A 13,332-nucleotide genomic window follows, 5' to 3' on the forward strand; every position below is an offset into this window, starting at 1 on the left:
GAAATGTTTGTTTTTGAAGTAATGAACTCAGCCCTTTTATACATACACCACTAAGTGACCTGAAGATATTCCTTCCCTTTTTTTTGTTGTCCCTTACATTGTAGTAAAGGTCTTGTGAACTGAAGATTAGGAAACCTGACTTAGTTGGAACTGTAAAGTTCCTTAAAGAGGAGTTCCTGTTACTCATATAACAGGGTATAAAGTGAGTATCTTAGAACCAACAGCATAAAATTAGAAGACAAAATAGAGGAAATACTTGAAAACAAGCTGCTTGCTTTTTTTATTTGTGAACTCCTAAGTCAAGTGTGCGTATCATTGCTGTTGTTGCAAGTGATAAAAGAGAAATCACAAAATATGAAATGCCTTAAGATGAGCATTCCTTATCTGTACTATTCATCAGTATCTAGCACTGTAAAGGTTGTTACTGAGTCACTTGGAAATAAGGAACTATTATCCTTGCCTTTTCTGTGTATTATTTTACCTAATTCATGAAACTTTAAGCCAACCAGATGAAGCAACTGAGCCATACACAAGGTGTAAGGTCTTGTGTACCTGCTTATGATGAGTGGAAGACTGTAAAATACTACTGCATTTACAAGTGGTATTTTGTAAGCAGGACTGCTGTTCTGCTGGACCTTAGCTTGCCTGGGGATATGTGTTCATTCTGCTTGAAATACCACACCTAGCTATGACAAGAAAGTCAAGGTTTTCTTCAGTTTGTAGCTAAACAGCAAAATGTAAACTTTCCAGGTGGTGGAAATGGTTGGGTGTCATAGCTGTGTCCCAGCTACTTCTTGGGCTGGACCCAAACACGCAAACCTACTCATGTTTCCTGGCTTCTATGTGGTGAAACTTAAAGAAAAGGACAAAATATTTTATTGCTTTCTACAACTTCCTGAAGGGAGGTTGTAGACAGGTGGGGGTTGGTCTCTTCCACCGGGCAGCAACTGATAGAACAAGAGGACAGTCTCAAGCTACATCAGGGAAGGTATAGGTTGGATATTGGGAAAATACTTTTCACCAAAAAAATAATAAAGTACTGGAATTGTCTTCCCGGGGAGGTGGTAGAATCATCATCTCTGGATGTGTTTAAAAAAAAGACTGGACATGGCACTTGGTGCTATAGTCTAATTGAGGTGCTAGGGCATAGGTTGGACTTGATGATCTTAGAGGTCTCTTCCAACCTTATGATTTTGTGAAAAGAAGCTTTGACCAGGTGCTCAGTGTTCACATCTGTGTGAGAAAAATCCCAAGGTGTGCAGTGGGGCTTGCATGCCTTTGTGATATAAATGTAGCTTCTTTTTACCAGTTTTTCTGTTGTTTTCTTACTGTCCCTGCTATTGTATTTAGATACCTAAATGCCTCTTGGGGTGTACTTTAGTTTCCCATTCATATAGAAGAAGAATGCCCCTTGTATTCCCTTTCCTTTTTTTCTAGAGTTGTAAGGATTTTGGAGCAGAAAGCCAGCATCAAAAGTGATAACTTGAAGGGGTAATGCATCTGTGGTTTCTGCTAGCCACAGTATGTGAGCATTGTAACTGTAGACTGGAAGTGTTCTGTTGGGACAGTTACAAGACACAACAGACTTTCATCATTCTAACTTTAGAAATCAACTAAGTGTTTTAAAGCACTTCTGTGAATAGAACTGAAGGTGTTTTTTCAGGAACCATAGACTAACTAAGCTGAGAGTGCCTGTTGTTTGGACTTGATGTTGCAACTTGAAGCTAGGTGGTGAGATGCAATTCTGTTTGCTTGTCCCATGAAAGGTGACAGCTGGGAGCAGTAGGCAAATGAAGAGATTGAGTCACTGCTGGGTATGAAAGCTGACAGTGCTGTTCCTGTGGTCTGTCAGAGGACAGTCCTGCTGTGTTCAAATGCAGCCTCAGCAAATGACCCAGCTGTTGCACTTTCAGTGATGAGCTGCTGTTGATTTATGGGGCCATGTCATACTAGTCACCATTCCTTTTTTGTACATGTTCTATTGGTGAGGGAATCATGGAGTTTCAGGGGATAAAGCAATTGAGGATTCTTGCAGTAAGCTTTAATTTCTGTCTCTGCATCTCTGGTGACCATTCAGAAGGGAAAGGCATAAACCATGCTGAGGGAAGTGTTACAGAAGGAAATCCTCTTCCCCATATAGTGAAGCCTGTTAATCTGCTTCTCTTGCCAGTGGGACACTGCTTGCTCAAGGCCATTTCTCACTCTTTTATTGCTCCTAGAGACAAAACAGCTCCTAGGACTGTTTTTTTTTTTCCTCAGATGATGACATATATTTATGATGCTACATGGTAAACTGCTTATCAAACCCTGAAGGACAGCAAAGAGCTGAGGAAAACAAAACAAAGCAGAGACAAACTGTCAGAGAATAATGTGGTTCTGTAATACTGAACTTGAGGTATAAATCATTGATGCAGATGAGTCTCTTGAGGGACTCCCAATCTGGAAAAGCTATGCTGTTACTTGCCATTATGTGTGCAAAGGGCTGCTCAGGGGTAGGTCATACAAGGTCCAGATGACTTCACTGGATTTAGATGTTCATTACAGGTGCTATGCAGGAAGGATTTCCTTGTTTGGCTTTATTCCCACCAGTGAATCATAAGATCCAAGATGGCTAATACAGCTGTTGCTTTTGCGGCTTTAGGGATCTCCTTATTTAAGTGACAGCAAATATCTGGGCCTTTGGCTCAAATATTTTTTTTGACTTACTGACCTGCCTGGGCATTCCTAAGTATCAGCATGGTGAAGTTGCCAAGGGAAGCACAAAGCCAAGTCTGGCCTCAAAGCTGCATCTTGAGGTGGCGGGATGAGGACTGGCACCTACATTAGGTGTGTTCTAAACAGACCTCCCAGGGTACAAGGGGTAGACTCTCAGCTGGTATGAATAGCTATAAATACATGGATTTACCTAGGGTGAGATTTTTCAGTCACGAACACAGCTTGTGTGAGGTTTGTCATGTCCCAGTTCCAGTATATGTGCACAGACACAGCTTCTTTCAGTGTTGCAGGATTAGAGGAAAAGCACACCAGTAATGATCCATCTCTGTCTTCTTTGGAAGAATAATTCTTGGGAATAGTCAGAACTAATACTGATTGTTACTGCTTGGGACAATCCCATACATGCCCTCCTGTGGCTTGGTGTCTCAGGAAGGACCCAGGTCATCTTATTTGTGAAGTATCATTTTCCAGTTCTGTTACAAGTTTGTCACCTTGCATTCATTTTGCATTCACCCCAGCAAAGTCAGTGGGAATTCAAGGCAGGAGACAGGATTACACTCCATCTCTCTGTCCGTTCAGTATTATGGAACACTCAGCACACAACTATGTGCACTTCATCAGATCTGCTATTAATTAAGCATGTTCCTGAGGGACATACACAGCCAGATGTGACCAAGTCACCAAAGTGCTTGGAGTTAAGCTGGGTTTTGTCTGGAATTTGTGTGAACTGTGAGTGTGAACTCTGGTGTTTTCAGGGGCAGGGGAAGAAGTTTTTTGTGTGGAAGACCCATTTCTTAGGTTATTTTTGAACTAAGGCTACAGGGTTAGAACATGACATTTTTCTCTCGGGCCTTGGGAATCACACACAGGGGACATAAATGCAAGGCATGAAACAGAGATGTTTTATCTGCTATGAGCAGAGTGATCTGGAACAAAGCAGCAGACATCTGTCTGACTTGCTTTTGTGATCTTTGGTGCATAGTGATGCCTGGTACCATATTTATCTTGAATGTAGTTTTGCTCTGAAAAGTGACCTTTTATAAAGTTGCTATAATGAAATTCCACAGTTCACTGGATGCTCAAGCATGCTTACTTTGTCAGTCAATGGATACTTATTCTTGACTGTTTGCACATGCCTTTGCATGTGTGTTTCTGAAAGAAGCCTAAATTTTTTTAGCTTGATCTTAACAAAAATTCAGTAATTGGAAGTTAGCAATTATGTTGACTATATACAAATTAAAATAAAACCTAGTTTGCACTGTCATAACTGTGTTGACTCCACAGGGGTTAGCAAGAGTAAAATTTGCTTTACAACTCAGTAATTTGAACAGATATGATTCTGATTATGTACAAAACCCAATGAAATAGGGATACTTTTATACAGTCACTTTTCAGACCGTTATTTGAATATTTTCTCTGTATTAAAACAACTGTAGTTTTCTAAATTCTCTTTACCCAGGTGTTAGTTTTAAATCGCTGGGTTCACTGAAGTTATTCCAGGATGACATCAGGTATGACATAATGTAGAATGAGGGCTGAAAAAAGCACAGATCCAGCAGGACTGTTAATCAGAAAACAGGCTAGCAAATGATTTCCTCAAGTTGCGGATGGTCTCAGCTTTTGCTTCATCTTCAGTGGCATTTCCTCGCTGAGATGACTCAGATATGCTGAAGCTGTTTGTCAGGGACTGCGATTTGCTGGAAGGGAAAACAGAATTCAGTCTCAACAGGAGAAGGTGGGAATTCAAAGCTGGTTACTCATGCTTTGTGTTTCATCACACAGACAAATGCAAGGATAAAAGGATAGGCTGACATGGAAAATGACCATGTGCTAAGACATCCAGAAGTGGGGGAGGTGGGACAGAATGAGGCATGGGCAAGTGGCTCAGTCCAAACTGGTAAGTGTTGATGAAAACATCTAACTAGAAGTATGCAGTTGCCATTTGGTGAGGCTGTTGTGAGAAACCCAGAAGTAATTTCACTACTAATACAGAAGAAGAGATTAATATTAGGGGTCACCTATCTTTTATCAGCCTTACCAGGAATGATGGGCTTGGCCTTTCAGCTGTGAGAGCCCCAGAAGCTGGTCGGTTAGTATACAGATCCCCTGCAATGTGTACTGTTTCCCACCCTTCCCATCCTGTCTGCTCTGACTGTCAACTCTGTAATGCAGGTCTTTGGGTTGACCACACTGCTCCTGCTGACTGTGTATCTGCTAGTGGTCAAGTTCAGATCAGGATGTGCTGTTGAAGTAAATGTCCCAATTTTCCCTACTATCATGCTTAGTTTCTTCTGATCAGTAATAGATATCCAGCACAAAACGAGACTGGAAAAAGTATCTGAAATACGTATAGTGTGGTGACTGCATCCTTAGGACCAACATTTTGATCCTTAAGAACACCTCTTAGTTTGCCTTGCTAAGATAAACATGATCACTTCTCTGCTTCTCAGAAATTGTCTTCTTATTCCTAGTCTGTGTTTTATTCTGGCCTGTCCATACCAATTTGCTTGTGTTAACTTCTTGTCAGCAGCAGACCTTCTTTTAGTCAGTTTTCCTGCCATAGTGCCAGCTAGATATTCTCCACAAAGAGTGACAGCAAAAGCTGCTTCCAAAGATCCACAATAGATCAGCAGTGTGCTCTGCTCCAGAAGAGTGCTTCTACATACAGTCACCATCTGGAATTTTATATACATGAATACAGCTACTTCCCTGTATTCCCCCTGCCTTTTTGCTACCAAATGCAAAAAGTACCTTTGTGGCTCCTGCACTTAGGAAATAGTGAAGGAATAACTCCTGGTGAGCTTTCTGGATAACATTGTGCTGTTTTCAGCCTGTGAGGATTATACACCCTGCTGGGAAGGTGGAGGCTGTGTTGATATGGCCAGGGTAGAACACATGATGAACACTGATCACATGAACAAGAGGAAAAGTCTGAAATCTTTGTGATATCAAATACAACAGGTTCTTCCTGACGACAGGTCACTGGTGCACTGTTACAGCAAGGGATTCACATTTACCTCGGAAGTCACTCACAGTTGTGCAGGTCTGTCCCTGGGGACTGCTGCTTGACAACAGGTGATACACTCTCCATGTCATCTCAGGATATTTTTTTGGACAGCCTTATTCTAATATCTACAGATACTAGGAGTCTGTCAGAGACTTACTTCAGGTGTGGGTGTGGGGTGGTTTGCTGCTTGGACATTTCCGTGGGGCTCGGCTGGCTGGGAGCCCGGCCTTGGGCAGGAGGCCGAGGCTGCTGCGGAGGGAACGCGCCTGTCTTGGAGGCCTGGACTGGAGAGGAGCCGGTTGCTGATCGGACTTGCTGTGGAGATCCAGGCGACCTTTGCTGCTGAGGGGAAGTGGACTGGGGACTCTGGGGCTGCTGTCCTTGAGGAGACAGCCGCTGCTGTGGGGGCGCGTTTGTTCGTGGAGGCTGAGATCCTTGTGGCTGGCGTGGTCCACCTGAGAGGGACATATAGACACAAACGTGAGGAAATGCATGTGGTGGGAAACAAGCGTGGAACACCTCTATGGAAGGATGGGTTTTGCTAAGAGGAGAGACTCTTCAGAGTAGCTTAATGAAGAAGAATATGGCAAATCCTCTCTTAAGGCCCAAAATTGATGTCATGCCCTCCTCTCTAGAGTTGTCCTTTTCTCTACCTTCTTCAGCACTAAAGAAGTCCCTCCACTCTCCTCATCTGGTGTTTCTTATCCTTGGTGAGTCCTTCCTGCTTGGGTAAGGAAGAGTCACTGGAGAAGCAACTGTGTGGGAAATGTAAGCTGACCCTGCTTGTTTGGGTCATCAGCCCCTTCACAGGCCCAGCAGTTTGATGTGAGACATTCCATCCTATCACAGTCCATACCTCTGTTCCAGAACCATCACCAGTTGCCTTCAGTTGCTTTGGCAGCAAACTCTCAGAACTGAAGAGGATGTAGAAAACAATTGGGCATGACATGAGAAATTGCTGGACATGACAGATAATACTGTGAGAACCTGACAAAAGTTGCAGATAGTGTTGTAAAGTCTGGCTGGATTTCACAGGTGGTCAGGGGAGTTATTTGAGAAAAAGTTTTACAGAGATTGAAGGGGAGTACTGGAGAGAGATGGAGAGTAGAATTCTGCAAGACCAACAGCTTGTATCACTAATATAGAATGCCAAGATTACATATAAATGCTTAATTTTGGATGCAGCAAAAACTGTGACCAATGAGGAAAAGGTAATTAGAGGAGGGTGTTAATATGGTAGAAAGATGAAATGGAGAAAGGAAGGGAAGGTGGCAAAAATGAGGGTCTAATGAGTTAAGTGAAGAGTGGTTGGTGTGATCTGGCTACCCATGGGGCATCCCTGTGCTTCATCACCCCAGTGTACATCAGGACAATAGGCCAAACCTCTTGTTCTGACCAAGCCACATAAGTCAAACCTGCTTCTGCTGTCAGGAGAAACTGAGGCTTTGCTCTTGCTGACATGGGAACTCCTGGACAGATGATCAAGGATCCTGGCATTGCAACACTGATGCTGTTCCAAGCCTGATAACACTAGCATCTTCTCATCATTTCTTAACACTTGTAACCGCACAGCTTTGTGTGAACACTATATACATTGTGCCAGAATCCTGCTCCAGTGCCAGTTCAAGTGGCCTTGTTTTTCTGAGCCAAGATTTACCAGTGGTATCAACTGGATCTATATAAAATTTTCATCCCACTTTCTGAACTTCTGTGGAATATGACAGTATCTGCTTTAATAGTACACTGAATTTACTGCCTGCTCAGCAGTGAATTGGAAAATGAGCAAAACCTTTATCCTGATACATTTTATTTAGAAGGCAGACTGATAGGACTCAGAGACATCACTGAGATGGGAATCAGAGAACTGTACCTTGTGGAGGAGGCCGTGGTTGCGACAGTTGTCCAAGCGGAGGTCCAGTCTGAGATTTCATTGACACAGGCTGAACTTGTGGAGGCTAGAGGGAAAAAAGCCAGTCCAGTTAATACAGAGTCCCAAAAGAGAAGCCCTGAGGTAATACAGGAACTGTAGTGTTATGAAGTATTGCTTAAATACACACTCACACACATGCAGCATCTGGCTGGTAAAATCTCATGGGACTAAAATGGAGAGGTGAGTAAAAAAGAGCATAGAAGTTGTTTGCTCACAGGGAATAACAATGACATTAAAATTTAGAATGTTTTTTAGGCAATCAGGAATTACCAAATGTATCTAGCCTGAGGGGTTCTCTTAGTCCCATCTCCCATTTTGGACAGTTGCCAGCACCAGATGTTCTGAAGGAAGGAGAGATGAACCATGGAAATGTCTATGGAGTAATCATCTCTGTACCCTAAGGGGTCTCCTCTTGATTGCTAATAAGCATGGGCCAGCTTCAGCCCTGAAACATGAAGCTTATTATCTGCTCCATAAAATTTTTGCAACAGTTTCAGATATTTTCTTTTGATATTTACATCCAGACCCTTTGAGTCTTGCTCAACCTTCAGCCTCATTGTCTTTCCCATTTCTTATCTCTGTTGCTTTGTTCTGAGTTTTGAGACTAGTTCTCACCACCTGCCCATGCTAGGCCATTCATTATTTTGCAAACCTTCACTGCCCTCTCTCATTTACCTCCTTTCTAAAGTCAAGAGACTTTAGAATCCCTCCAGTCCCTCCATGGGAATATTTCCAAGGCCCTAATTGTTTTCATCACCAGCTTCTCTTTCCCAGCTTTGTAATTTCTCCTGCAGATGCCAGAGATGGGTCTGCTTACATTTTTCCAGATGAAGCAATATCTGAGTTTTCTGTATACATTGCCAGTTCATTTTTCCTGCATCCTAATTTCCTGCTTTTCCCTTGTCAACACAACCATAGGCTGAGCAATGGTTTTCATTAGCCTGTATGCGACAAAGTATTTCACAAGGGAATGGCTGGTGCCACTTGAAAGTTCTGCACATTGTTTATGCTCTCCCTCTCTCTACCCCCAGCTTAGCTTATCCTTCAGTCTTCCATATGCAGTTTCATTTGCTGTTGTGGTGACTGAACATACATATAGCTCTGTCAGATGTTCTTCACTGCCATCCCTGGTCCTGACTAATGCAAATAATTTGGTGCCATCTGCTCTTTCTTCTCTCTTGCTGTTTAGTCTTTTTGACAGATATTTTAATAAACAGATTAAGCAATGCAGAGCTGCTGCACAAAGGGCTGGTCCAAAGTTAACAAAAGTCTGAGTAAGCCTATTGCACAAAATTGTTTATGAAAACCAGAAAAGCTGGAGACAGATAGGCTGGTACATGCTGGATTATTTACATGCAGAACATCATGATAAAAGGGTCTTCAAGGCTCCTGAAAGATCAGGAGAATGAGCTAAGTGATTCTGGAAATGTGAAGAAATGTTTCATAGTTGGAAACATTGAAATTTATTTCAACTGACTAACATAAATGTGATGAAGTAGCCAGTCCATTTTTGCACTATTTATCTGGGACTTGCAAATGGACAGGGAAGGACAATCTGGTAATTTTCCATTCATGGCTTCTAGCCCTACATAGCTTGGGAACAAAACCTTGCCTTGCTTTGATGGAAATTACCTGTTTTCATGCTGTGAGATGTCTTGATTAGATCAGGCAAAGAAAGGGATTGGATCTCATATTCACCGTGACAGCCTCTCCCTACAGTCACCCAAGGCATCTCAGAAATAAAGGCAAAACAGGTTTTTGAGGCTGAGAGGTGAAGGGATGAGGGCCGGCTCAAGGTCTTCTGGTGGTGGGTCAGAGAGGCAACAACAGAACCACAGTGTAGCCATGGGACAGGGTTTCATGTTGAAGGCATGAAAACAAACTTGTCATTAACATCTTATCCTCTCCTGGGCTCATTTATCAGCGTGGCCAGGTGCAGTATCCTAGAAGTATCCCCTCTGCTGTTTGCAAGAATTAAAATCTCTAACATCTATATCTGAGGTCAGCTTCTGCTACACAATAAAACTTTACCTTTTAGCCCCTCCATGCTTTCTTTTATAGCTTATCTGTTACCTTGCCTAAAGCTTTTTGACTAGCTACATCATTCTGACTGATTGCCTGTTAGCTACCACTTAATGAAAGAATTCCCAGTGAAATGAAAGGAAAATAACCAAAAAGAAATTAATGGGACATTTTTTCTTCTCCTTTACAAAAAAAAAAAAAAAAAAAAAAAAAAAAAAAAAAGTGGTAAATGCCCTGAACTGTGGTTTCTGCTGATTTATTTCTTCTTCTGTATTCTTCTTTCAATTATCACTTGAGATAATTCATAAAGTCTATAACTTATTTGTCTCAATTTTTCTGTATTACTCTTACAGCTTTCAAGCAACATATTTTGTATTAGTTGTACACCAGTTCTCTGGTGCATTAACTATTTCTAATGATATTGCAGATTTTTTGGCAGCTTAGTCACTTCCCAAATTCAATTCATTGGATGTGGCCATCTGGAGTTTGGGGCTTAATAATTTTTTAAAAATACCAGTCATCACTGATTTAATAACTGGTTTTGTTCCATTCTGTGTCATTCTGAACAGGAAAAATGATAATGAGGTAAAAAAGTTCCCCACTTTCAGCAGTTACATTTACTAGAGTCACAATGCTGTCCCTGTTGTCTTCTTTTTCACCCTAAACTTTGGATGATCCATAGAGTCTCCAAATTGGTAGGGATCCATTGTTCTGATGAACTCAAAGAACTTTTTTCATTCTTTCTTCTATCTGCTCCTCAAAATTAATTTCTGCTCCTTTTGCATTTTCTTTTATTACTGGTAGGATGCCACATAAATGTCATCTTAAATGTCAGATTTCCAAATTTGAAAGATATTTTTTCCCCAATTGTCTTAAATGTCCTTTCTATCATTCAATTCTACAAGTTTATTTCTCACATTCTTGGTTCAGGAGCAGATCAGAAACATATATATGCATTCTGGAAACCAGTGGTCTCTCAAATAGCATCTATACAGTTTTGCTGCTAGGGAGTTGATTCTTTTTTCATGCTTGTGTTATATCTTTACTTTTTGATACCACATTTGTACCTTGGACATTAATGGTACACACTCACTATCTGACTTTGTACCTGGATGTTTCCTATGGCAAAGTCAAGGTGTTTTTACCTCCCTTTGAATTGCTGTCCCCCTGTGATATTTGACTTGCTTCTTGATAGCTGAAGTCTCACATTGTTGTGACTTGTTCCTTTTCCATCTCTGTCAATTCTGTGCACTCAGTTTCATAATTTATCAGTTTGTCTCAATCCAGAGACTAGTTTAGAGAGGTCCAATAATAAGTATAGGTATTCTCTTCATACCCATAGGCTATCCAAGGATTCGTATTTCTATGTATTCAGTACTGCTGTCTTTATATTCAGAATTGCTCTTTGTATTGCTTCTGTGGAAGTTTTCATCTGTAGGTCTAGTTCTGCATCTCACTAGCCTCATATTTAATTCTTTCTCTCTGGACACTTCAAACTGTTAGAACATTATATTAGTGATGCAGCATGTACATTTTTTGTGATGTTTGTGGCACCAAGCTCTTTCTCTATTAGTAAAACACTCTAGTTAACATGTTTGTGTGTTTAGTTCTCTTGATTACATATACAGGTATTTCTAGGTTTTATCCCCAGTGAAACCCCTTTGCTTATTTGACTCTTCTATTTGACACTCTATCCCTTCAATATTTGCTTCAGTTTTGTTTTGGCCTTAATTTAGGTCTGCTGTAATCCAATCCAATCCTGTACCAGTATATTACAGACATGGAAAACAGATGCATCTGTCCATGTTCTCAGTTTCTGTTGGCTTGCCCCTTGCTCTTAGTTCATGCACTCTATATCTTGACTATTTCAAATGGTAGTTCTTGATTCCACTTTGTAAATGCTCTCTCTTCTGCACCACTTTCCCTGCCTCAAAGCATTTTCAGTGTCTATTAAATGTTTACTCCTTCACTCTAGCTAAAACTTGGAGTTACTCCAAATACCCTTCATGCTGGGTCCTGGCTTAGCAGGACTGGACTGTCATATGACAAAGCCAGAGCACCATAAAGTGCCTTCTCCCATTTTTTTGTCTCAAGTGGAAATGAAAATTGTACCAGTTTGTTGCAATCACTTTTGTCCCTCAACTTTTTACTCTCTTGTCTCTAATGTTGTACAAATTTGTTGTCCTCAAACTTTCACACTTGGCTCTCTGTTATACTGAAAGAGATGTAGCAAGTACACCTGGGTACTCAGGTTATGTTCTGGGGTGTTTCATTTATATTTAACTGCCTCTGGGAAATGTGGCAGTAAAATTAGATGCATTTGATACTCAAAATAGATGTACACAAGAAGAACTAAGGGGACAGTTTAAATGCAAAAGTAACAGGTTCTTATATAAGTTCAGCTTTGAAGAAGAAATTGCAGTAAGGAATGGAACAAGTCTTGCTGGAGAGTCCCACTTTCTGTTCTTGAAAGTAGAACAGAGATGCGAAAACCAGAATGAAACCTATCCTGAGGGATGGTGTTAGATGGAAATGAAACTGGGTATTAGAAGTACCTCTAAAAATGCCTGTCTTCAATGTGAGTCAATGAATTTAGCAAGTCAGAATGTCTAGATGCATGGACATGCTACTGGTGTGATGTCATATTTATCTGAAAGAAGAGTAAGGGAGAGAGATGTGTTCCTTAGGGGCACCCTCTTCAAAGAGCCTGTGAGTCTCCTTTAGAAGAGCAGGAGTCAGTCTGTCCAATACACTCCCATGTGGGACGGTTCAATTCTCTGAGATGTGTGACTGCCTGACACACTCAGCAAGGAGGGAGAAAGAAAGGAGGTTAGGGAAATAACTTGGTCACAAGGTCTCTGTTCACTCATACCCATGGCCTCAGCGGTGACGGTGTAGATCCAGCAGTGATGACAAGCTGAGTCATTTTGGAAACAACCAGATCAGCTATAAGTTGTCTGTCCTCTTCTATGTGCTCCCCAATCAGGGGCATTGAGCTGTCCATCACCTGCCACAGGAGGCAAAAACAACAGTTAGTAAGGTGGTTTCCTGCTGGCAGATGCCTATTTCAACTCACTTCTTACATTAACCTGTTTTGTGTCTGCACATCTTTGTCAATATCTACAGTCACCACTCTCCTCATGCTGAAACATGCTTGACTTTTCCAGGTGTGGGATTTTGCTCAGGGTTTTTTGGAGATGTACTTCCCCAAAGTCTCCATCTTCCTTCCCTTCACAGCTTGGGAACCAAGCCAAGACTTATGGTGGCTGGAAGCTTTCTAAATTGACTGAATACAAATTTTCTCCTTAACATGTCCTGAGGAGATGCCTCTAAAGGATAAGGTCTCTCTGGCATTGTCCCACAGAACTTGGGGGTGACATTTAAACTTAAAGGGCCACAGGAGAAAAGAAACAACATGTACTGAATCCTGAGGAGATGAGAGCAACAGGGACTGGAGGAAACTAGGAAACATTTGGGATTAATGAACACAAAGCACTGCACCCTGAGAGGGAAAATAAACACCACAGATGTGTAATGAATAGGATGTCACCAAACTGGCACCACATGCAGGAAAATAAACTTGGTCTCTGTTTGTCTTCTTGATAATGCTGTGATACAACTGCTTCCTAAGCAAGTTCTAGAAATCTAATGGGGAAAA

The 13,332-nt window shown here is 41.4% G+C and overlaps 1 protein-coding gene across 1 annotated transcript in view; it reads right to left on the reverse strand.

The window, feature by feature from the left end:
- Nucleotides 1-253: 253 nt before the first annotated feature.
- Nucleotides 254-13,332, reverse strand: part of SYN3 (synapsin III) — a 189,038-nt gene continuing 175,959 nt past the window's right edge. Inside the window, exons 11-14 of the mRNA XM_021553949.3 lie at nt 12,547-12,681; nt 7,593-7,677; nt 5,880-6,177; nt 254-4,412 (exon numbers count right to left, since the gene is read on the reverse strand). Coding sequence (XP_021409624.3) covers nt 4,280-4,412; nt 5,880-6,177; nt 7,593-7,677; nt 12,547-12,681 — 651 coding nt within the window. The 3' untranslated portion in view covers nt 254-4,279. The remainder of the gene's footprint in view (nt 4,413-5,879; nt 6,178-7,592; nt 7,678-12,546; nt 12,682-13,332) is intronic.

Source organism: Lonchura striata, chromosome 1A (genome assembly GCF_050655825.1).
Source record: "Lonchura striata isolate lonStrDom1 chromosome 1A, ASM5065582v1, whole genome shotgun sequence".
NCBI classification, from domain to species: Eukaryota; Metazoa; Chordata; class Aves; order Passeriformes; family Estrildidae; genus Lonchura; species Lonchura striata.